Genomic DNA, 22436 nt, shown 5'->3' with positions numbered 1-22436 from the left:
GTCTTCTGCTTTAGCTTTACGGGTTCCTTTAAAATTTTGTATAATTTTACCTTGTGTAAGATACCAAAATTTCTTCTTTCTTAGCTTTCTCTAGTCATTATATTTTGCTTTATTGCACTGTTATACAATTAAGAAACCACAAGGAATATTCCAATGCTTACGCCCTCTGAATAGCTAAAATACAAGTTGAAAATTTTGCCATGAATTCGTAAATTTTGAAAATTAATTTCCTCTTCCTGTTTATCCTTCGCCGGCTAACACACGCTAAACCAGCGCGTTCCTTCATTCTGTTATAATTTTGATTTGTCTTTTAACCATAGATTTCGTTTTGATGAAACCTATTTCTTGTTTATCCTTAACTGACTTCAAATTAACTCTAATTCGTTCCAGGGTGGTTAAGAAATTCAAGCATGGAATAATTTTCTCCTTCCTGTATATCTTTGCAGATACTAAGACAACACTTACTAAATATATATCAGATACTAACAGATATATAACAGATACCAAAAAACACTTCTTCATTCTAGGGTGAAAAATCAACAATTTCAACTGAATTAAGTAAATCTGGCGTTAAATCAAATCTTTCCTCCTGTTTATCCTTTTCAGATTCACAAGCGCTAAACCAACATATTCCTTCCTTCTATTGCAATTTGGCTTTGTCTTTAAACAGCAGATTTCGCTGTACAGCGTTTTCCTTTGCAAGTCAATGTGATTTTTGCTGTTTCTAGTTACATGCCTTTTTCTTTATCTGTTCAGTATTCCTCTTTCCCATAACACCGTCGATTTTTATGGAAAACCGAAGTATATAGAAAAGTTTATGGGTAAAATCTTTCGTTGAAAAATTATCCTAGGTTTGCCAAAATTTCAGATCTGATATGAAAGCACATGATTTTGGGTTAGACTCTGTCTAGTGACTTCGATGTTAAGAATGTAACACTTTGCCACATATAATATCTCTATGCCGTTGCTGCAACGATGGTACTTTCCCAGTACACAATATAACCTTTCAGGCTAGCCTAATTTAACAGTTTACGTCGTGGTTTGTGAACATCGTCCGTAGCATAAATCTTGTGTCAGGTGACGTCAATTCGCAAAATATTGGACAAGGGACAAAACATGGTTTTTAAATCTTAGGATGCGGGATGTTAGGATGTTTTTTTATTTAATTATGAAAATACCAAAGAGGGTATTTTCCAATGAAAATACCCTCCAAAAAGTTTTTTTTTGAACTCTAGAGAATATTGCATGGATTGGAAAGATTGATATAGCTTTTTGATATAGAACCATTTTTATTAGTCATGTGGAAGGAGATGCTCACTGTCCACCGCCCAGTGTAAATCTCAGTGCGACAGTTTTTTTTTTTGCACAATTCACACTGCCAAAGTACCGCATATCTTTAGACAAAAGTTGGCAATTTTCTTTGATGCATGGCGTGCACCACGTGAAATACATGCTTTTTGAAATTGAAAAGCCTCCTGATTATATAATTGCTAAAAACCTTTTGATTATTGTATTTGATTTCATTTATATGTATGTATTATGATTGTTTATCGAGTAGATGCAACACTAGGTCATTTCATTAATTTAAGGACCATGAGTAGGTGTAATTGTCATTTAATGTTGCTAACTGCAAAAAACAGCGAAATCTTTTTTTCTATTATTCTGTGTAATAAAATGAATTATATATATTATTTCAATAAATAACAAAAATATATCTATTTCTTACACTTCTTCCCAAAAATAAAGTAGTAAAACAAAAGGTGGTTCTTCAGTAGTTCAGAATGGACCCTGTTGGATCGAAAGTCGGTCAGATAGTTGCTGATTTTGTTACCCAGGTAATTTAGAGGTTCAATAGAACAGGGATGCTGATTGCTCGTTCCGGTGCTTAAGAAATCGACAAAAGACTTGGGATGCAACGAAAGCACCATCATGTGTATAGGCTACCAGGGGGAATACTTTCAAAATATTTGCTAGTATTGTTAGTAATACTTGCTAAAATACCTCAATAGACAAACAGAAGTCAATAGTATACATTGAATGCCTCAAGGGCTTAGTATAGTTTAGGCTTAGTATATCTCTAGGTTCCAAAACCATCAAGACCGAAACTGAAGTAAACTTACTTCTCGACTATACAAAGCAAATTGTCAAAGACATACCTTGAATTCAACGACAACTCCCTTGGCTTCTCTATAGAATTTAAAAGAGTCTTTCAATCACTTCTTAACTTTCTGTAGAGAAGTATCAGCAAACTTTTCAATGATACTGCGTCTAACCTAATAGAGCCGGATTAAATTTGTCGTTTGAGCTTATCGAACAAACTGGATAGTTACCCTTCAAGTGAATTCAAGTGAACCTTAGAAGTGAACCCTTCAAGTGAAACCTTTAAAGCAGACAAATTTGGGAATAGCTGCAATTAATTTCAGGCAAAAGCTTGAAGATACCCAAAAGGCAAGTGATGGCGTTGATCTTTCTTACCATTCTTATTAAAAATAGTTTATAGTGCCAATGAAAGACTTGTTTAAGTTTGAAGACGAAATTGATAGCATATTAGCTTTAATTTAACCAAGAAAAACAAGAAAAATATACGCTAAAAGCTCTGAGGTTATTTTTAATATTTCCTCTAGAAAACGGACATGGAATGAGGTCAGAGGCAATGACTGATGGCACTGAGCTCAAGTTGAATTCCTCTCAGTTGAATACTTAGAAGAGTATTGTTGGTATAAATAGTTGCAGTGGTAAAATTAAGTACCCCATACTGGAGAAGTGCTTATCACTGATCTTTTCGTCACCCGTTAGAAATGTTCAGCTGAACATTTGTTAGCAGCAGGGCTTCCACTTCTCATGTTTTCCCATGAGATCTCATATTTTCGGAAGATTTCTCATGGGAAAAAAATTTGTCTCATGTTCTCATGTTTTTCTCACGTTTTTAGAGATTTTCTCATGTTTTTCTTACATTTTTAGAGATATTCAGGTTTTTATTCTCATGTTTACCTTCATTCGATATAATCTCCCGACTTCTGTTGATTTGAGCTCTGTCCAGCTTGAAGCTTATGATCTTCCGCAATTTTCTTAGTCGGCAGCTTTTCCCGTGACTCATCACTGTTGTGTTCGAAAAAGGGTTGATTTGATTTGAATCTAAGTTCATAACTTCATCTGATCTGACCAGATCAGGTTCACTGGATAATTTGTCTAGAATAAGAACGTGGTTTACCTTACGCGAAGGTTTTTTTTTTAGGGTAAGTGCGAAGTTTAATGGAACAGGACAATTATACATGCCTGCACGTGTGCAACCCAAGAAGTAGGCTACTGACCTCTTCTAAGGGGTTAGGCGGCTTTTTTACTTCTATTATCTGTTTCTTTACCAGAATAACATGTTTCAACTTGAAGCCAGTTCTTAACCTGTTGCCAGTTCAAGAATTCTATAGTACAAATTCGAATACACTATTCTTACGGATCTTATTGACATTCAGTATTTGTCAGACTAATAGCCTAGTCTATATCAAAATAACGATTTCGAGTGCCAGTAAAATCGGCTCCACAATATAAGAGGATGGCTTTTAAGATGCAGGCCAAAGCAGGCCATACCGAATCTGTTTTCAAAGGGACAAATCTGTTTTCAAAGTGCCGATATGTTTAAATTTTAAGTCACGGTGTTCAAAGTGTGTTATTTTGGTCTGTTTTGGGGAGACCAGAAATCTAAAAAAAACGGTTAGAATGGAGGGATCGGTGCATCAAGGACCCGATCAAAGTGACTTGTAAATAAGATTTTACTCGGTCTGATAGTCGCGGGGGGAGTAGAGGAAGGGGGAGTCCAGAATATTCAGCCATGCATAAATTTGGAACGGGTGACCGGGGGGTACAGCCCCCCTCATCTTTTCCGGAATTCCCCAAAATTTCGGAAACCTGGAAGTTCGAAAGCCCCTTTTTTCCGGATTATTTTGATATATTTTCGGACCGGTCCATATTCCAGATACAAGAAGAAGAATACAATAAGACCTTCCAGACCGAAGAGCCTCTTATGTTCAAACTCAAATTGGAAACGGAAGAGTTGCTTCGTACTTTCGCTTCTTCTTTCATGTTATCCAATCATATCAAATGATCTGATATAATGTCTTTGGATGTAAACACTGAAATTGGATACTTGCCAATTAAAGATATATATATATCTATATATATAAAAATAAGTTGTCTGTGGATCTGTGGATCTGTGGATCAGGTGACGTCATGTTTCGGCTGACGTCATGAAATTAGTTGCCATCATTTATGACTTGAAGGTGACGTCATTCAAGTTATATAAGACATATGTTCGCGTAGAATTCTATTAATGTTTAAGTTTACAATGACTGATGAAGATGCTCAAAGAGTGTATGCCAAAAAACTTGCTGCTGATAGAGAAAGTCAGAAAAGAAAGCGTGCCGAGGAACTACCAGAGCAACGCGAAAGCAGACTTGCTGCTAAAAGAGAAAGTGAAAAAAGAAGGCATGCCGAGGAATCAAAAGACCAGCAGGGAAACAGGCTTGAGGCTGATAGAGAAAGAAAGAACAGAAAGCATGCCGAGGAACTACCAGAGCAACGCAGAAGCAGACTTGCTGCTAAAAGAGAAAGTGAAAAAAGAAGGCGTGCCGAGGAATCAAAAGACCAGCAGGGAAACAGGCTTGAGGCTGATAGAGAAAGAAAGAACAGAAAGCATGCCGAGGAACTACCAGAGCAACGCAGAAGCAGACTTGCTGCTAAAAGAGAAAGTGAAAAAAGAAGGCGTGCCGAGGAATCAAAAGACCAGCAGGGAAACAGGCTTGCTGCTGATAGAGAAAGAAAGAACAGAAAGCATGCCGAGGAACTACCAGAGCAACGCAGAAGCAGACTTGCTGCTAAAAGAGAAAGTGAAAAAAGAAGGCGTGCCGAGGAATCAAAAGACCAGCAGGGAAACAGGCTTGCTGCTGATAGAGAAAGTAAGAAAAGAAAGCGTGCCGAGGAATCAGAGCAATCTGAAAGTTATTGCCTGGCATTCAGGTACAACCCAGTCGATGATTATAGCTTGAGTAGATGTGTTCAAATCGGGACAATGTCTAAAATTTGTCCCTATTGCAAGGCCTTGAAATTCAATGGTGAAACAATGGGAATGTGTTGCGCCTCAGGAAAAGTTAAACTTCCTCTATTGGCTGCACCACCAGAGCCATTGAAGACTTTCCTTACTGGAACTACGTCAGAATCTAAGCGTTTTTTGTCAAAAATCAGACAATACAACTCATGTTTCCAAATGACGTCGTTTGGAGCCCAAATCGAAAATCCAGATCAATTTATGTCTACTTTCAAAGTAAAGGGGCAAATTTATCATAAAGCAGGGTCCCTTCTACCATTCTCAGGCGAGAATCATAAATTTTTACAATTGTACTTCATCAGTGATAGAAATTCTGAATTGAATGCACGTTACGAAATTTCTCCCAACGTTGAAAGGACAATCGTTTCCCAATTGCAACATCTTTTCCACGAAAATAATAATTTAGTGCGTCTGTTCAAAACAGCCATCGATTTGATGCCTACTGATACTCATAAAATTGTTATTTCCGCTGACAAAACGCCTCCTGGCCAACATGTGCGTAGATACAATGCTCCGACTATCGACGAAGTGGCAATCGTTATGGTCGGTGATCAGTTTTTACCTCGAGATATTATTCTACATAAGCGAAACGCTCAGTTGTTAAGAATTGCTGAAACTCATCGATGCTACGATGCCCTACAATATCCTATTATTTTTTGGGATGGAGCCGACGGCTATCACTTTAATATTAAATTGATGAATCCAGCCACTAACAAAGAAATGAATAAGAAATGCAGTGCAATGCATTATTATTCCTATAGACTAATGATTCGGCAGGATGAAGAAAATTATATTTTAAAATGCCGTGAATTGTTTCACCAATTTGTCGTGGATATGTATGCTAAAATTGAATCAGAACGTTTGCTATATATCCGCCTGAATCAGACCAAGCTCCGCTCTGAACAATACATTCATTTGCGAGATGCAGTTATAAATGACGGTAATACCACAAACGTTGGAAGATTAACAATTTTACCTTCGTCAAATGCTGGCAGTCCCCGTCATATGCATGAATATGCTCAAGATGCTATTGCGTATGTTCGTCTCTATGGTCGTCCAGATTTATTTATTACATTTACATGTAATCAATCTTGGGACGAGATACTGCAGCTTTTACTTCAAGGACAATCGGCGGTTCATAGGCATGACATTACGGCACGTGTCTTCCGGCAAAAGTTGAAATCACTGATAAACTACCTTGTAAAACATGAAGTGTTTGGGTCAGTGCGATGCTGGATGTACTCAGTGGAATGGCAAAAACGAGGTTTGCCACACGCACATATACTAATCTGGCTACATAAAAAAATTACTTCAAACGAAATTGATGATGTGATTTCCGCTGAAATACCTGATAAAAATGTCGATAAGGGGTTACATGATATTATTGTAAAAAATATGATACATGGACCTTGCGGTGCACTGAACGAAAATTCACCATGCATGGCCAAAGGAAGGTGCACAAAGCAATATCCTCGACTTTTAGTACCCAAAACAATTACTGGCAATGATGGTTACCCACAATATAGAAGAAGATCTACTGAAGATGGCGGTAAAACAGCAATAATAAAGAAGCGTAACGGTACCACCATCGAAGTAGATAACCAGTGGGTTGTTCCATATTCCCCTTTATTATCAAAAACATTTAATGCACACATAAACGTTGAATACTGTAACTCCGTAAAGGCAATCAAATACATATGTAAATACGTCAACAAAGGCAGTGACATGGCAGTTTTTGGCTTGCAGTCCGAAATCAAAGATTTCGATGATATCGTAGAATATCAGGCTGGAAGATACATAAGCAGTAATGAAGCTGTTTGGCGAATTCTTTCATTTCCGATACATGAACGTAGTCCAGCTGTTGTTCACTTAGCGGTACATTTACAGAATGGTCAACGTGTTTATTTCACGGAAACCAACGTGCAACAAAGAGTCCTGAATCCACCGGATACAACATTAACAGTTTTCTTTTGCTTTGCAAAAATGATTCTTTTGCAAAAAAACTGCTGTATACTGAAGTGCCTTCGTATTACACGTGGAATACTAAAAATAAAGTATTTGAACGTCGAAAATAGGGTAAGTCAGTCGACGGCCAACCTACCATCTTCAAAGATACCACGATAGGAAGACTCTACACCGTTCACCCCAATCAACATGAATGCTTCTTTCTACGCCTGCTTTTGGTGAATGTACCCGGTCCGACATCCTTTGAGTATTTGAGGACTTTAAATGGTACTATACATGACACTTACCGTAGTGCATGCCAAGCTCTGAATTTATTGGAGAATGACCAACACTGGGATAACTGCATCAATGACGCGTGCGAAACGTCAACCCCAAGTCAAATTCGTGCATTGTTTGGCATCATTTTAACAACTTGCTCTCCATCAGCTCCTACAGATTTATGGGAAAAATATAAGTCAAAAATGTCCGAAGATATACTTCATCGAAAACAGTTAGAGACGTCAGACATGACTTTTGATTTTACATCAGAAATTTATAACTACACTTTAGTTGTTATAGAAGACTTGTGCATAAGTATGGCAAACAAACCTCTTCAGGATTTGGGAATGCCTTCACCTAACCGTATCGCTGCTGTTTCGACATGTGTAGAATTGGATCGTGAACAAAGTTACAGTACGAGTGATCTATTGTCGTATGTACAAAATAACATTTCCAAGTTAACGTCGGAACAAAAAGACATTTAGATAGATAGATAGATAGATAGATAAGTGTATTTCAAAAGCCTAAGGGCCATATACACACAACAATATAAATAAATAACACACAAGCAAGAACATTAAACAACAGTACAAATTACAAGCACGCACAGAAACAGAATACAGCGCGAAAATATCTAAACTAACGACAAAATAAGTTAATCATAAAAACGTTTCTTCTTACTAAGGATTAACGGACTTTTCCCCTTTATTAATAGTATTTTCACTCTTAACAACCTATTCTAAAAATATTGCCAAGGACCCCCACGCTTAATTGGTCGTCCCATAAATCTTCCGCTTTCCCGATTGAAAGAGAGAGAAAAAAAAGAAGAGAAAAAGAAATTCTTGTGTTTTATATCATATAACGGGAAAGAGAGAGCACTTCCAATCTTGATGGGAAAAAGTTGACTCTCAACTAGGATTCAACGGAGGAAATTTAGTGCAATTCTATTCCGGGAACGTGGAGAGAAGAAAGGATTTGCTTAGGAAATTCTCCAGATCTAGGCCTCAAATTATTAAGACTCGCTGTCTTTGTGACTTATAATAATAATTCATATTGTGTCTTATAATAATAATTAATAATAAATTATTCCAGAAAAAAAAAGCCCGTGGGCCATAGGAAAATTACATAATACACAAACAACAAATTCACTACATTAAATTAAAACTATTCAAAGAAAACGCTCCCGATGCACCGCTGCAATCCTGACAAACCTTGCTATCCTTTTGATACTCAGGAAATTTGTATCATTCATTCTATCTACCATCCATATCTCATTCAATTTTTCTTTTCCATACATCTCACGCCTCCAATCATTCAATTCGACACATTCACACACAAAATGTATTAAACTTTCATCCTGAGATCCGCACATAGGACAAGCAATAGATACTACCTTCTCCCCTTTTCTCCCTTGATACTTTCTTTATGATACGATAATGCATTGTGTCGATAACAACGTTGGAGAAATTTTCTTTTTGGATGCGCCAGGAGGTACTGGTAAAACGTTTGTGAAAAAACTGATTCTGGCATCAATTCGATCTAAAAATGATAAAGCGTTGGCAATTGCGTCGTCCGGAATAGCCGCAACATTGCTGCCTGGTGGAAGAACTGCTCATTCCGCTTTGAAATTGCCTCTGAACTTGCATTCTACAGAAACTCCCACGTGCAATATTTCCAAATCATCTGGGATGGGTAAAGTATTGCAGCAATGCAAACTTATTATTTGGGATGAGTGCACAATGGCACACAAAAAATCGCTCGAGGCTCTGGATCAATGCTTGAAAGATTTGCGAGGGAAGTCGAAACCCTTTGGCAGCACCTTAATATTGCTTGCGGGAGATTTCAGGCAAACATTACCTATAATACCTAGATCAACTCCTGCAGACGAAATGAATGCTTGCCTGAAAAATTCTAATTTATGGGCACACGTAAAAACATTAAAATTAACTACAAATATGCGTGTCCGATTGCAAAACGATGACTCTGGTCAAACATTTTCAGATCAATTGCTGGCAATGGGAAACGGAAAGCTCCCAGTAGACTCAATTTCAGGACGTATACAACTACCTGCTGATTTCTGTAATTTAGTGACGTCCAAAAATGAATTGATTGAAAAAGTATTTCCGAATATTCTAAAAAATTATAAAAATAATAAATGGCTAAGTGAAAGAGCGATTCTCGCACCCAAAAATATAGACGTCCACGAAATCAACAATATTGTTTTGACCAAGATTCAAGACCAGGCAGTCCTTTACAAGTCAGTCGACACAGTTTTGGAACCAAATGAAGCGGTTAATTATCCATCTGAATTTTTAAATTCCATAGATCTTTCAGGGTTTCCACCACACGTGCTACAACTAAAAATAGGCGTACCAATAATACTTTTAAGAAATATAAACCCACCAAAGCTTTGCAATGGCACTCGACTTGCCGTAAAAAAAACAATGGAAAACCTAATAGAGGCCACAATCCTGACAGGGCCTTTTGAGGGTGAGGCTGTTCTTATTCCTCGCATTCCCATGATTCCAACAGATCTGCCTTTTCAATTTAAAAGATTGCAATTCCCAATTCGATTAGCATTTGCAATCACCATTAACAAAGCTCAAGGTCAATCATTAGAAAAATGTGGTATTGATCTTAATACTGATTGTTTTTCCCATGGACAATTGTACGTTGCATGTTCGAGGGTCGGTAAACCTGACAATCTATTTATATGCAGCGAGAATTGGACAGCGAAGAATGTTGTATATTCGCAAGTTTTACGCAGTTAATTTGTATTTCGGAACCAAATGAAGCGGTTAATTATCCATCTGAATTTTTAAATTCCATAGATCCTTCAGGGTGTCCACCACACCTGCTACAATTAAAAATAGGCGTACCAATAATACTTTTAAGAAATATCAACCCACCAAAGCTTTGCAATGGCACGCGACTTGCCGTAAAAAAAAAACAATGGAAAACCTAATAGATGCCACAATCTTGACAGGGCCTTATGAGGGTGAGGCTGTTCTTATTCCCCGCATTCCCATGATTCCAACGGATCTGCTTTTTCAATTTAAAAGATTGCAATTCCCAATTCGATTAGCATTTGCAACCACCATCAACAAAGCTCAAGGGCAATCGCTAGAAAAATGCGGTATAGATCTTAATACAGATTGCTTTACCAATGTACAATTATATGTTGCATCTTTGAGGGTCGGTAAACCTGACAATCTATTTATACGCACAGACAATGGGACAGCGAAGACTGTTGTATATTCACAAGTTTTACGTAGTTAATTTGTATTGTATCTATCTATCTATCTATCTATATAAAAACGAGTTGTGTGTATGCATGTTTGTTTGTTTGTAAAAAGAGCGTTTGCATATGACGTCATTATTAGTACATACGGCTTTGTATATGGACAGACAATGGGAAAGCCAAGAATGTTGTATATTCGCAATTTTTACGTAGTTTGAAACACATATATAAATCTATCTAAATTCACAGGTGGGACACAGGGACACAACTACAATGGCGCGTAACTAATATGGCGCGTAACTAATATGGCGCGTAACGACTTACGCGCGCGGGGGGGGCTTGGGGGGGCGCGAAGCGCCCCACCAACTAACAATATATATATATATATATATATATATATATTGGCTTTAAGGCAGCTACAATTCTTCGATATAATGTCGAAGAAAGGAACCTCACATACGAGGACGCTAATGTCCAAATTGTTCTCAGACCAGCAAGGGAGTTTTACCAGGAGTTTGTTAATCAAGTGCAGATTAGCTTCGATTTTTTAGCACCTATATTTCAGCACTTGGTCATGCTTGAACGATGTAAGGCTGCAAACATGGAACCATCTACGCTGCTACCGTTCTTTCACTTTTACAGCAGTCCAGACTGGGACAAGAAGAGAATAGAGAGTGGGTTGAGGAACACCAGTACACTCGAAATTCCGTTTAAGCCACTAGAAAGTCCTCTGCTTTTCTGGCGGAAAATTGTGTCAATGAAAACGCCTTTTGGGTCACTGAGATTTAAGAACCTTCAGAAGGTATCTTCTTTCACTTCCGTTTTCAAATGTTGTGTCATCTGAATCTTTAGGTGCATGTCTGCAATCTCAGAGTGGCTTCAAGAGGGTTGGACCATCAGTGGTGGATAATACTCATTTGTGGAAGAGACTTAAAATGGTAAAAGCCAGTGCAACTTCTGAAGACTGTCGGGGAATGCCTATTATGAAACCTTAGTCCGATGATTTATTTTTATTATCTTAGTTGGAAGTTGATATTAGCTGTTTTCCTTAGTAACGAGCGACCTAACTGATGATACTCCATTTTTTTCTATGTATGCTTTTTTTATTTGCTGGTGACCTCTTTAACCCATTTTCGGGATCATTAGTGGCTAGATTTTCCTTATCATTGTAGACTCCCCAAAACTTGTTTGGGAATCAGGTTCTAGTAAGAAGTAAAGGGGATATGGTAATTAGGTGAGACCAAGAATCTCCCTTGTAGGTGCAACACCAAACCAGCACCAAACCCCAGTGAGTAAAAACCAGACACTATTAGGAGCGCAGAATACGTGCCTATTAGTTGAAAGCTGAGTTTAAATAGAAATGAGTGATATAATGATCTGCTGCCAAATTTGGGTTTCATTTGAACACTTAATTCAAAATATAAACAAAAGAAAATTCTCGTGCGAAATCTCATGTTTTTCAAGTTTCAACGTTCTCATCTTTTCTCATGTGTTTTGGCTATGATAATATGTTTTTGACAGTTTTGAAGTTGAAGCCCCGGTTAGCAGTCACTGGCATAACAACGATGGCAAAGGCTACGTTTGGTGAAGTGCCGGATAAGACTTTTATTGTATCTTTTTTTTCAGTATCCTCGTAAGTGTAAAAAATGTCAAATGCTGTTACAATCTAAACTAAAAAATAACGATTTGATGCTTTTTCATGTAAGCTTTGTGGAAATCGAGGGTAAAATATCCATTTCTTTAGGAAAACATAGGGAGAAATCTAAAGGTAAGGATTTTTAGGGAAAATTGTTATTGAGATAAGGAAAATTGAAATAAAAAAGCGGAAGCACTGTAATGATTGTCTGTATAAGAAACGAAGTGTTTTTCTCTTGTTGGATCTGTGTTTCTGATGAGTATTTGAATGTGCCACCTTTTTGGTGGAGAGTTTGGACTGTTCTGTTATAAAAAAAAAAGAATGTTCTTATAATCTGGATTGTCATTTAAAATCCAAATTTTAGCAAGTTCCGCAATTTTCAGCAAATCCAAATTTCTGCAAGGATAGCTGGCCTAAATTTAGCATTTATAAAAATCCTTAGTCGGCGAGTTTGCATGCCAACGTTTTATATTCGTTTCTTTTTTTATGTCAGGGAATTTTCGTAATTTTAATGTGTTTATTTTCAAGGCTTTTTTATTTTTGTTAACTTTTTTTCCTTTCGTTTTTCTGTACAAAATACTTGTTTTGTTTTTTTATGGCTTTTCAAAATTGTTTATTCTTATTGTCCTTATGAAAAAAAATGCTACTTAAATAATTTTTAAATTGCAAAATAGTAAATAGCAAACCTTTGCTGTAATTATCATATAGACTATCGTTAAATATTTTTATAAATGATCTTAAAAAAAAGAAAAATAATAAGAGGAAAAATAATCATGATGAAAAATAATAGTGAAGAAAGGAGTGATAAAACTTAGGAGCTAAAATGCAAATTATCATTTAATCTTTCCTTTTTTTTCATCACACAAAGAAGAGAATAAACAAAAGAAGAATAAAGAAGACAAACCGTTACAATATTTCGAACAAACACTAAGAAAAATCCACATATCGTACAGCTGCTGAAGCAGCTTCATACTTATTTCTATATTTGAACCATTTTCTATAGACAATGCGAAACAGCCAAACAAACTCAAAAGGAAAATTGCCCGTCAAACAGTTCGTAGTAATGAACGGTAAGTAAGGAGTGACCCGGCTCAATAGTAACCGAAACTCTAACAAACGGAATTTCGATATCAATAGATACATAAGAAAATCGGCTTATTATGGAGATTAATTTGAAAATACTTCTTCTAACAAACAAGTTTTTCAAAGGAAAGTAAAGAGCAACATTGAACCAAAAATGAGCAGAAATAATGTCAAATCATCTTTCTGGCATAAACTACTACAATTAACCATCAATAAATAAATGAAACCAAAAACAAACAGAAATTACTGTAAATATCTGACTCAAGTTCAAAACGAGCAAAAAATAACTTGAGGAAGGCTGAAAACCCCTATAGCAGAACATAATTTGCACTATACTAAAAAAAAAAGAAACTGGTAGTTTAATATATATATATTGCTATATATTCCTTAAAATTCTTAATGTTTATACAATCTAAAAAAGAGAAAACATTTAAATTGTTTTAAGTAAAGTGAACATTATGTTCAGGTGTTGAGAAAGTATGGGGGTTGTCAGCCCTACTCATGTTAATTTTTGCTCGTTTTCAGTTTGACTCCGCTATTTATTATAATTTCTGTTCGCTTCGGGTTTAATTTATTTATTGATGGTCGTTATGGTAGTTTTATGCTCGGAAGATTATTTTACTTTATTTCTGCTCACTTTTGGTTTATGGAGCTCACTTTTGGTTAAAATGTTGATTGGATGTGTTTAGAAAATGAATGGGCTTGGAAGGAGGGCTGCTTGCCCTCCAGTCTCTTTTGACTCTTAAAAAGGGCACAAGAAGTCTTGATTTAGCTCAATACCCGCCTAAGTATTCATTGAAAGCTTCAGCTTGGTACTCTTAGCTTGTGTAGTAGCAATAGTTGCACTAGTATTAGTAGCAGTATGTGCATACCATCTTTGGCTGCTTCAAAATCCCCTTCAACACACGATGAAAGTTTAAAGTACTATCATCCGTTCCTGAAGCATTTCTGATAATTTCTTTTGACAGCCTGTGTGGACATCGTATGTTTCTATATAGTTCCATACTGTTTCATTGTTTCCCAAATTTTTCGCCTAATTACCCCTAATTTTAGTTGCAGCATTAGCAGTAGCAGCAGTAGAATTAATAGAAGTAGCCTTAGCTTTAGTGGAAGTAGTAGTAAAGTGGTGATAACAGCAGCCGTGCTAGAATTACGAGTAGAAGCAGTAGCATTTGGATACAAATATTTTCTTTTGGTTGTTTCAACATCCATCACAACAAGCCCTGTTAGTTTAATTTAGCATACCAAACTGTTCCTTAGATATTGCTGTTACGCCATTTTGACAACCTGCATACAGACAAAGTTTTGTGATTTAGTTCATATTCGCCCCCTCCCTCCCGAAAAATGTTTTGACAATTTGACCTTCATAACCTTAGGCATAATTGTAATAGTAGTCACAGCAGTAGTATTGGTATTACTAGTAGTAGTATTAATAGCAATAGCAGTAGTACTAGTAGCAGCAGTAGTATTATCTTATTGCCTTTACAAGTGAAGTAGAAGTAGCAATGGAAGTAGTATAGCAATAGAAGTAGAAGTACAATAGAAGTAGATAGTTGCATCTACTGCAACAGAAGTAATTATATACTACTTCTTGCAATAGAAGTAGTAGTAGCACTAAATATAGCAGTGATAGTAGTATTAGTAGTAGCGAGTACATATTGTCTTTCGGTCAGATGATCATCCCCTTTCAACATTCTCTGAAAGTTCCAACTTAATACCCAAATTTATTCTCGAGATCCGCTCTTTTGACAATGCACATTCACACAGCGTCCTTTGATTTAGCTCAAATTTCCCCTCAATATTATAAAAGGAGTAGTGTGGTAGTAGTAGTAGCAGTGGAAGCAGTAGCACTGGTAGTAATAGTTGTAGCATGCAAATATTGTCTTGTTGTTTATCTCCCTCATCATTTCCTGAAAGTTCCAAACTAATATACCCAGTCATTCCTCAGTTACGCCCTTTTGACAATCTGAATGCACATAATGTGTTTTAATTTACTTCAAAAATTGCCCCAACATGCTGTGAAAGGCTCACGTGAATGCCCTTCATCTCTTAGGAAATTAAAGTTCAAACGTTAACACCTTTCTTAATAACATTTAAAATATACTATATACTAACAAGTAACGAATTCCCAAATTTACAGCCCTTGCCTTGAGGACTGTGGGGAGTTTGTCATCCCCAAATAATTACGACAATTTCAACAATACTAAATAAAATAGCTCTCTTAGAATTTTGACTGGATGTGTTTTTGGAAATGAAAGGCTTGGAGGGGAATCATTACCCTCCATTCCCTCTTGACTCTTAAAAAAGACACTAAAGCTTGCAAATTCCAATCAAATGAGCCCCATCGGATCCAAAGTTTATCCGACCACCTGTTCCATAAAAACCTTGTATGCCCCGGGACATATCTCACAACCTATGTCTCTGGGGGGTTGTGTCCAGACTGAAGGCATTGTTATACGCTCTTTGGACTATTGTGAGGAAAATCCATATTCACAATTTCGATAGGAAGAAGGTGTCAGGGGTGAGGGGCTAGTTGCCTTCCGTGTGTCTGGACAGATGTTTACTTGTCCCAGTGTCTGTCTTGGTCTGTTTGTATGTCTGAATCTGTGTGTTTTTATATGTTTTTTGTCTCTCTCACCATCAATTTTGACTCTTAAAAGGAAACTAGAGCTTCAAAGTTCGAATCAAATGAGTCTCTTCTGAAGTTCACACAACCATCCCCTCCATAAAATTCCTTATATACCCCTAAAATATAACTTTCAAACCTTCCCCCTAGACTCGTGGAGGTTGTGTCAACCCCAAGGTCTTGTTATGTGATCCTTAGACCGTTCTGAGCAAATGGATATCGTAAAATTTCTATCGAATGCATTTAGACAAAATGACAAAATAGGACGGAGGGAAGGAGAGCTTTTTGCCCTCTGATCACTTTGACTCTTAAATTGGGCAGTAGAATTAACAATTTCCAATCCCATGAGTACCCTTCAAAGTTTATACAGCCAGCCATTCTATAAAAACCTTATATGTCCCCAGGGCATAATTTATAGGCCTTGTCCTGCGGGCTATGGGGGGGGGGGTTGTAATCCACAAATATATAATTAATGAGCATTTCAACAACGCTAAAAAAATGGATATTTCAAAATATTGACTGTTTATGCTTGGAAAAATGGGGCAGGGGTCGGTTGTCCAATAGTTACTTTTGACGATTAAAGATGCCACTAAGTTTTCAATTTCCAATCCAATGAGTCCCTTTCGACGCATCTACGACAACTCCTTCCAAGGGTAAATCTCCATCATTTTTATTGGGGGACCAGAGGGGTCCATATCCGGATAGTCATCCATATCCGATGTGGGGACAATGTATTATTATTTTCTTTTTTTTACCAGGACACTTCTTGTAGAAGGAAATGTCGAAGAAACTTCAAAAAGATCTCATTCCATTGGAAATTGAGAGGGCTAGTGGCATTTTTAATAGTCAAAAGTAATTGGAGGTCAACCAGCCTAATTCCAATCTTTTCTCCAAAATATCCAGTCAAAATTTTTAGATAGACATTTTGTTCAGCGTAGTTGAAAGGTCCAGGAATTATATCTTTGAGGATAAAATTCCCCACCCCTCCCCCTCTTAGCCCTCAGGGCAAGGGTTGTAAATTATATCCTGGGGTATATAAGGTTTTTTTATAAAAAGGGCGGTCGGATAAACTTCGGAGAGGGCTCATTGGATTGGTAATCAGAAGTTATAGTGCTCTTTTTAAGAGTCAAAGTGATCAGAGGGCATCTATTCCCTTCCCCCCTAACACACACGTTGCATTTTCCCGAAATGCATCTGATAGAAATTTTTAGATGATCATTTGTTGTCTGTGAAACTTCGAAAACGGCTCATTGAGATAGCTATTTTGTTTGACGTAGTTTAAAACTCCAGAAATTATGTCTTTGAGGATGGGACCCCCCCTGCTCCCAGAGACCTTAGGGCCAGGTTTGTAAGCTATGACTCGAGTTTTTTTTGGAAATTGTGGTTAATTTATCGGAAGGCAGCTGTACCCTCCACGTCATATTTTTCCCAAATGCATTTGATAGAAATTTTGAGGTAGTCATTTGTTCAAAAACAGTCTAAAGATCACATAACAAAATCTTTGGGGTTGGACATAGCCCCCCAGAGTCTAGAATAAGGGTCGTAAGCTATGCCCCGGGGCATGAATACTTTTATAGAAAGGGTGGTCTTGTGAACTTTAGAGGAGTCTTTTTTGACTTGAAATGTATAGTACTAGTTCCGTTTTAAGAGTCAAACGTCGTGGCAGGAAAATAGCCACGCCTCTCTGATATCCTCTTTTCCCCAAACATGTTCAATCGAAATTGCAAGACAGCCATTTTGTAACCAATAGTCCAAAGAGCATATAACAATGTCATCAGTAATCAAATATAAGATATATTTAGGCGGACGTTGAATTAAATCAAAGTAAACTGTGAGCAGGTGGACTTTCGAAAAGGTGACAAAGCAACATCTCAAGAACAACTCATAATATTAAGTTAGACCTTAAGAGTAAGTTGTGGGGGATTTTGAACTAGCCAGAAGGCACTAAGTGTATACTCAGAGGCGTAGCTACAGTGTTTTTATTGAGGAAGGGGCAAGAGAGGGTGTTATTCAGTAGGTGCCATTCGTGCGGTCGTGAAGAAAAGCAACTACTTGAATAGCAAGCTGCTTGGTGAATTTAAAAACACTACACGATACATTATACAACACACACACATTAAACAACCAAAAATTTAAGTGCTGGTGCTCGGCTCTTACTGAAGTTGTCAGCAATAAGGGGCTGCAGACAATAGTAGTATAGTATAAACAAGCTTTCAGACGCTCCTAAAATTAATATTAGAAGAAAACAAGAAGAACACTATTGGAACCACTTTGCCAGAAACCCCTGCATAATAAACTTACCGTCCCTTGGCTTTAATAACGAGGAAAATCTATCGGCTTGAAAAAAAAGAAAAGTGGCTGCAGCCACAATATTCCACATCGACAGTATCTTTTTTTATTTCCGTTTTCTTCTTCTCCGCTGCTAGCTGGACACTGAAACATCTTAGAAAGCTGTTTAATGGCTTATTTTAAAGGAAATTAACGTATTTAAAAAGCTTTAGTAATTTAACAAAAATAATTCTTAAAATAGAATCAAATTTTTACGAAAAACGTCATTACAAAGTACGTTTTAAATGTTTCCACTTTTTTTTAATTAAATGAATAAAAGAAATAAAACTTTAAGGAATAAATATCAGTATATGTATATTAAACTGACAATCCACGGTAATTTTTTTTTCGGTAAAGCCTAAATTATGTTCTGGTCTTGAGAAGGTATGAGGGTTGTCAGCACTAATAATGTTAGTTTTTGTTAGTTTTGAGTTTGAATTGGCTATTTATCCTAATTTCTGTTTGTTTTGAGTTCCATTTATTTACTGCCAGTGATCTATGGTAGTTTTACGTTTTAAAGATAGTTTGACTTTATTTCTGCCCATTTTTGGCTTAATGGAGCTCTTCACTTTTCTTTGAAAAACTTTTTATTAGGAAAAAGTTTGTCAAATTAATACAAATATGAGGTACCGTTATTCAGCCAGGAGGATGGGGTGAAGGGGCCGGACTCCCTCCTTATGGGTGCCCATGCTTCTATATGAAATACCATGGTCTATATTTTTTCTGCTTACTCGAAGGAGAATAACAACAAACAAACAAAATGTCAGAAGGCCTAAAGTAGATCAACTAACTTAGAAGAAAGAGTCTCCATTTTAAGACTAAAACCATCATCTGATTGACAGATTGTCAGTCAAAATCTAATTTTTCATCTGACTTTCGATATGACAACCCGATTATCCATTGAAGGGAATTGTAATGCAAAAATGGATGAAAATATTCCTATATTCGTTCGTTCTGACAATAAGTCTGGAAATCTAGGGTAATATTGGCCTTTGTAGAATCTAGAAATTTTCTTTTTCATTGCCCGAGGTCCTCATGGTCTTAAGATAGCAGTCAAGGAACCGAATACACAAAAATTAACTCAATTTGGGGACAGGATTTAAGCATTTTTTTTTATTCAATGCGAATTTCCACCCCCCTCCCTATATTCCTGTTTAAGTAAGATTCATGCCTAAATTATATATATATATATATATATATATATATATATATATATATATATATATATATATATATATATATATATATATATATATATATATATATATATATATGGATTTTTAAAAAAAAATTTATATTTTTTTTTAAAATTGCAATGTGTTAATATTTGTGATTTGGTAAAATTTATAATATTTAGTTTACCTATTGTTGCTAAAGGGAGGGATATATTAACAAGATAAGCTTGTTTTGGTTTTACTTGGTTGTTTTACATTTGCTGTTTTTTTTTTCATAGGCATGTATTTTGGGGGTGATACCTGACGCGGGGATGCCATGGATATTCTGTGGTAGCCACAACACTGTGCTGGGTAGAGAATTTAGAGTGGCGAAACCCTATATAGGCCAGTGTATTCTCCTGATGAGCCCTTATGTTGGGTGTTGCCTCTGCATTATTTGTCTATATTATTTTTTCTATTGTTCGGTAAATGACGACTTATACTTATTGACGACATGACTGCCTGTCCATGGATTATTCTTTATGGTTGATTGTGTGTGGCTATGCTGTTTGACCTATGTGATTGTATGGATGAGTAGGGTTAAGGCCTCATTCAAGTGCTTGTCTATATTAATCACTAATTTAGGAAAACAGTCTTCCTTTTCTCCTTCTGTCTTCTTTTTTTTTTTTTTTTTTGTGTTTGTGCTGTAGCATTGGTGATTTCTCTTTTCATGATATATATATATATATATATATATATATATATATATAGGTTTTCATTGTTTTATATATAGGTTTTTATAATTAAAATATTGGTTTCAATTCATTTTATAGGTCTCAACTATACGTCAAACTGAGTCTTTCACCTCACTGAGCGTGGACAGTGGGTCTGTAATCTCTTCTGAAGGCAAAGTAGATTTGAAAGAAACCAAAAAATCAAACAAACTAAAGAAAAATGAAGATTTTGAGGTTAAAGATGTATCCAATTATGGTGATTCACGGTTTTTGCATCGATTTTTAGAAACTATAAACGGTACCAAATCTTCAAACTTATTGTATAAAAATGTGCCTGCCCAACTCTATCGTGTAATAGGAGACATTTTGTACACAAAAGAAACTTGGGAGATGCTAAGGGATTTTGGTTTAAGAGACAGAGTGGCAAGGATATCTGAACATTTTCATTGGCCCAAACAAAAGAATGGTCTAGTTATAGTTCCTTATCAAATTGATCCACGGAGCTTTAGTCATGTCGATACGTCATTTATTTCAAGAGGCTTCAAACAATGGGAAGAAGATACTTGCATCCGTACTGTTCCATGGGTAGCAGGAGCACGGCTGCCTTTTCTCGGAGAAGCAAGGCTTTTTATTATTAATCAACCTGGCTCATGCCATTCTTTCATTGGAAGAGTCCACCATGCGTGGCTGCAGGACTTAAGCTTGGGCAATGGATGTTGGACCGATATCCTGGCCGCTCACGAGCTTGGACATGCTCTTGGCTTGAGTCATGAGCATCAGAGAAGAGACAGAGATCAAAATATAATAGTTATTAAAAGGAATTATCCAAGACAAAATGAAAAGGACTTTAAAAAAGATGCACTATTCGATTATAGTGTTCCTTATAATTATTTATCTAACATGCATTACCAGTGGTATGCATTTTCCCTGGATATCAAAAATAATTTACCTACAATGCTACCTCGTGACCCAAGTCTTCAGTACCTTTTGTCTGACTTGCATAGTGTAAGTCACTATGATAAGCTAATAATTAATCGAGCATATGGTTGCATTGAATCTTGGGAAAAGAAGTGCCAAACAAAAAATAACTGCGTAAATCACGGATACCTAGGGCCAAATTGTTTTTGTATTTGCCCCTTCGGAACTTCAGGAGCGAAATGTGAATATTTGAATTCAGATTCACTACCAGCTTATCCACCACCGTTGTGCGGAGGGAATATTGAAACACCCGGATCCTATGCTTCAGCAAGAAATAGTGGAAATCTTATTTGCATTTGGTGGGTTAAACCTCCTAAATGCCAAGTTGCTGTTATCACCATCAAAGTATTTTATTTAAAGCATATTTCTCAGCAATGTAGATTTGAATTTTTTGGAATACGAAGCGCCAGCTTGTACGAATTAGATGAGCCGATGAAATGTGGGAATATGGTTAAGCTAGGCTCTAAATTCGTTGGAAAGCCTGATATAGTGATAGAGTTCCAGTCGAAAATGCCAAGAGCCCAACAAGGCTATATAGCATTTGATGTTTCCTTTAAGCATGATCCTTCTTGTCTTCCCAAATCCTTTGCAAGTGGTTACTGCCCTTTTGTAAACAGTGCTGATGGCTCAATAATTGTACGCTCATACTCTCTTTTTGAATGTTACAACTGGTTTACATTTCCAAGAGCTGCTTATATTCGTGCTGCCACTAGGTACTTCGACGTAACTTCATCAGATCCATACTGTAACAATTCTTTTCTTCTAATAAGAGACTTATTTGGAGTGCAGCAAAAGGAGTGCAATGTAGAATACTTTAATCATATTTTTCGTGGTCAAGAAGTTCATATAAACTACAAAAACGAATTCATACGGAATGCCACTGGTTTTGAAATTATTTTATACCCTATTTATTATTAAAGAATATACCCTTCTAATGTACAAGCACGCATAAATCCCTTTTGTTCAACAAAAATATTCAAGGGGAGTGGAGCAACAAATTAGAATGTATAATCAAAAATCTAAAATATGTTTTTTGTGTGTTGTGCAACTGAACCCTTTTCTTTAGTCGTATGTTCTTTATTATGGGACTGGAAAAAAACAACAACATTAGTCGTGTGTTCTTTATGATAGGGCTGAAAAAATATCATTTGGGAGACACATCGTTCTTCTGAAGTCAAGACAATGCACTAATAATATAAAAATGCCTTCACAAGTGGTATTTCTAAGGCCTATGGATAACAATCATAGGATGTCGCAAAAAGTGACAAGTATTTTTTTTTTAATATTTTTTTTTTAACCAGTAAATTATAACTCAATTTGGTTTACGGTTAAATT

At 36.4% G+C, this 22436-nt stretch overlaps 1 protein-coding gene across 1 annotated transcript; it reads left to right on the top strand.

Moving 5' to 3' along the window:
* Positions 1 to 20226: 20226 nt before the first annotated feature.
* LOC136025684 (blastula protease 10-like) lies at positions 20227 to 22023 on the top strand. Its single transcript, XM_065701661.1, has one exon. It carries the CDS (start codon positions 20514 to 20516, stop codon positions 22017 to 22019), a length of 1506 nt encoding a protein of 501 aa, XP_065557733.1. The 5' UTR covers positions 20227 to 20513; the 3' UTR covers positions 22020 to 22023.
* The last annotated feature ends 413 nt before the right edge of the window (positions 22024 to 22436 follow it).

The sequence above is a fragment of the Artemia franciscana genome, chromosome 4, assembly GCF_032884065.1.
Source record: "Artemia franciscana chromosome 4, ASM3288406v1, whole genome shotgun sequence".
Lineage (NCBI taxonomy): Eukaryota > Metazoa > Arthropoda > Branchiopoda > Anostraca > Artemiidae > Artemia > Artemia franciscana.
The sequence above is the reverse complement of the archived record's forward strand: the minus strand, read 5'-3'. Positions and strand labels throughout refer to the sequence as shown.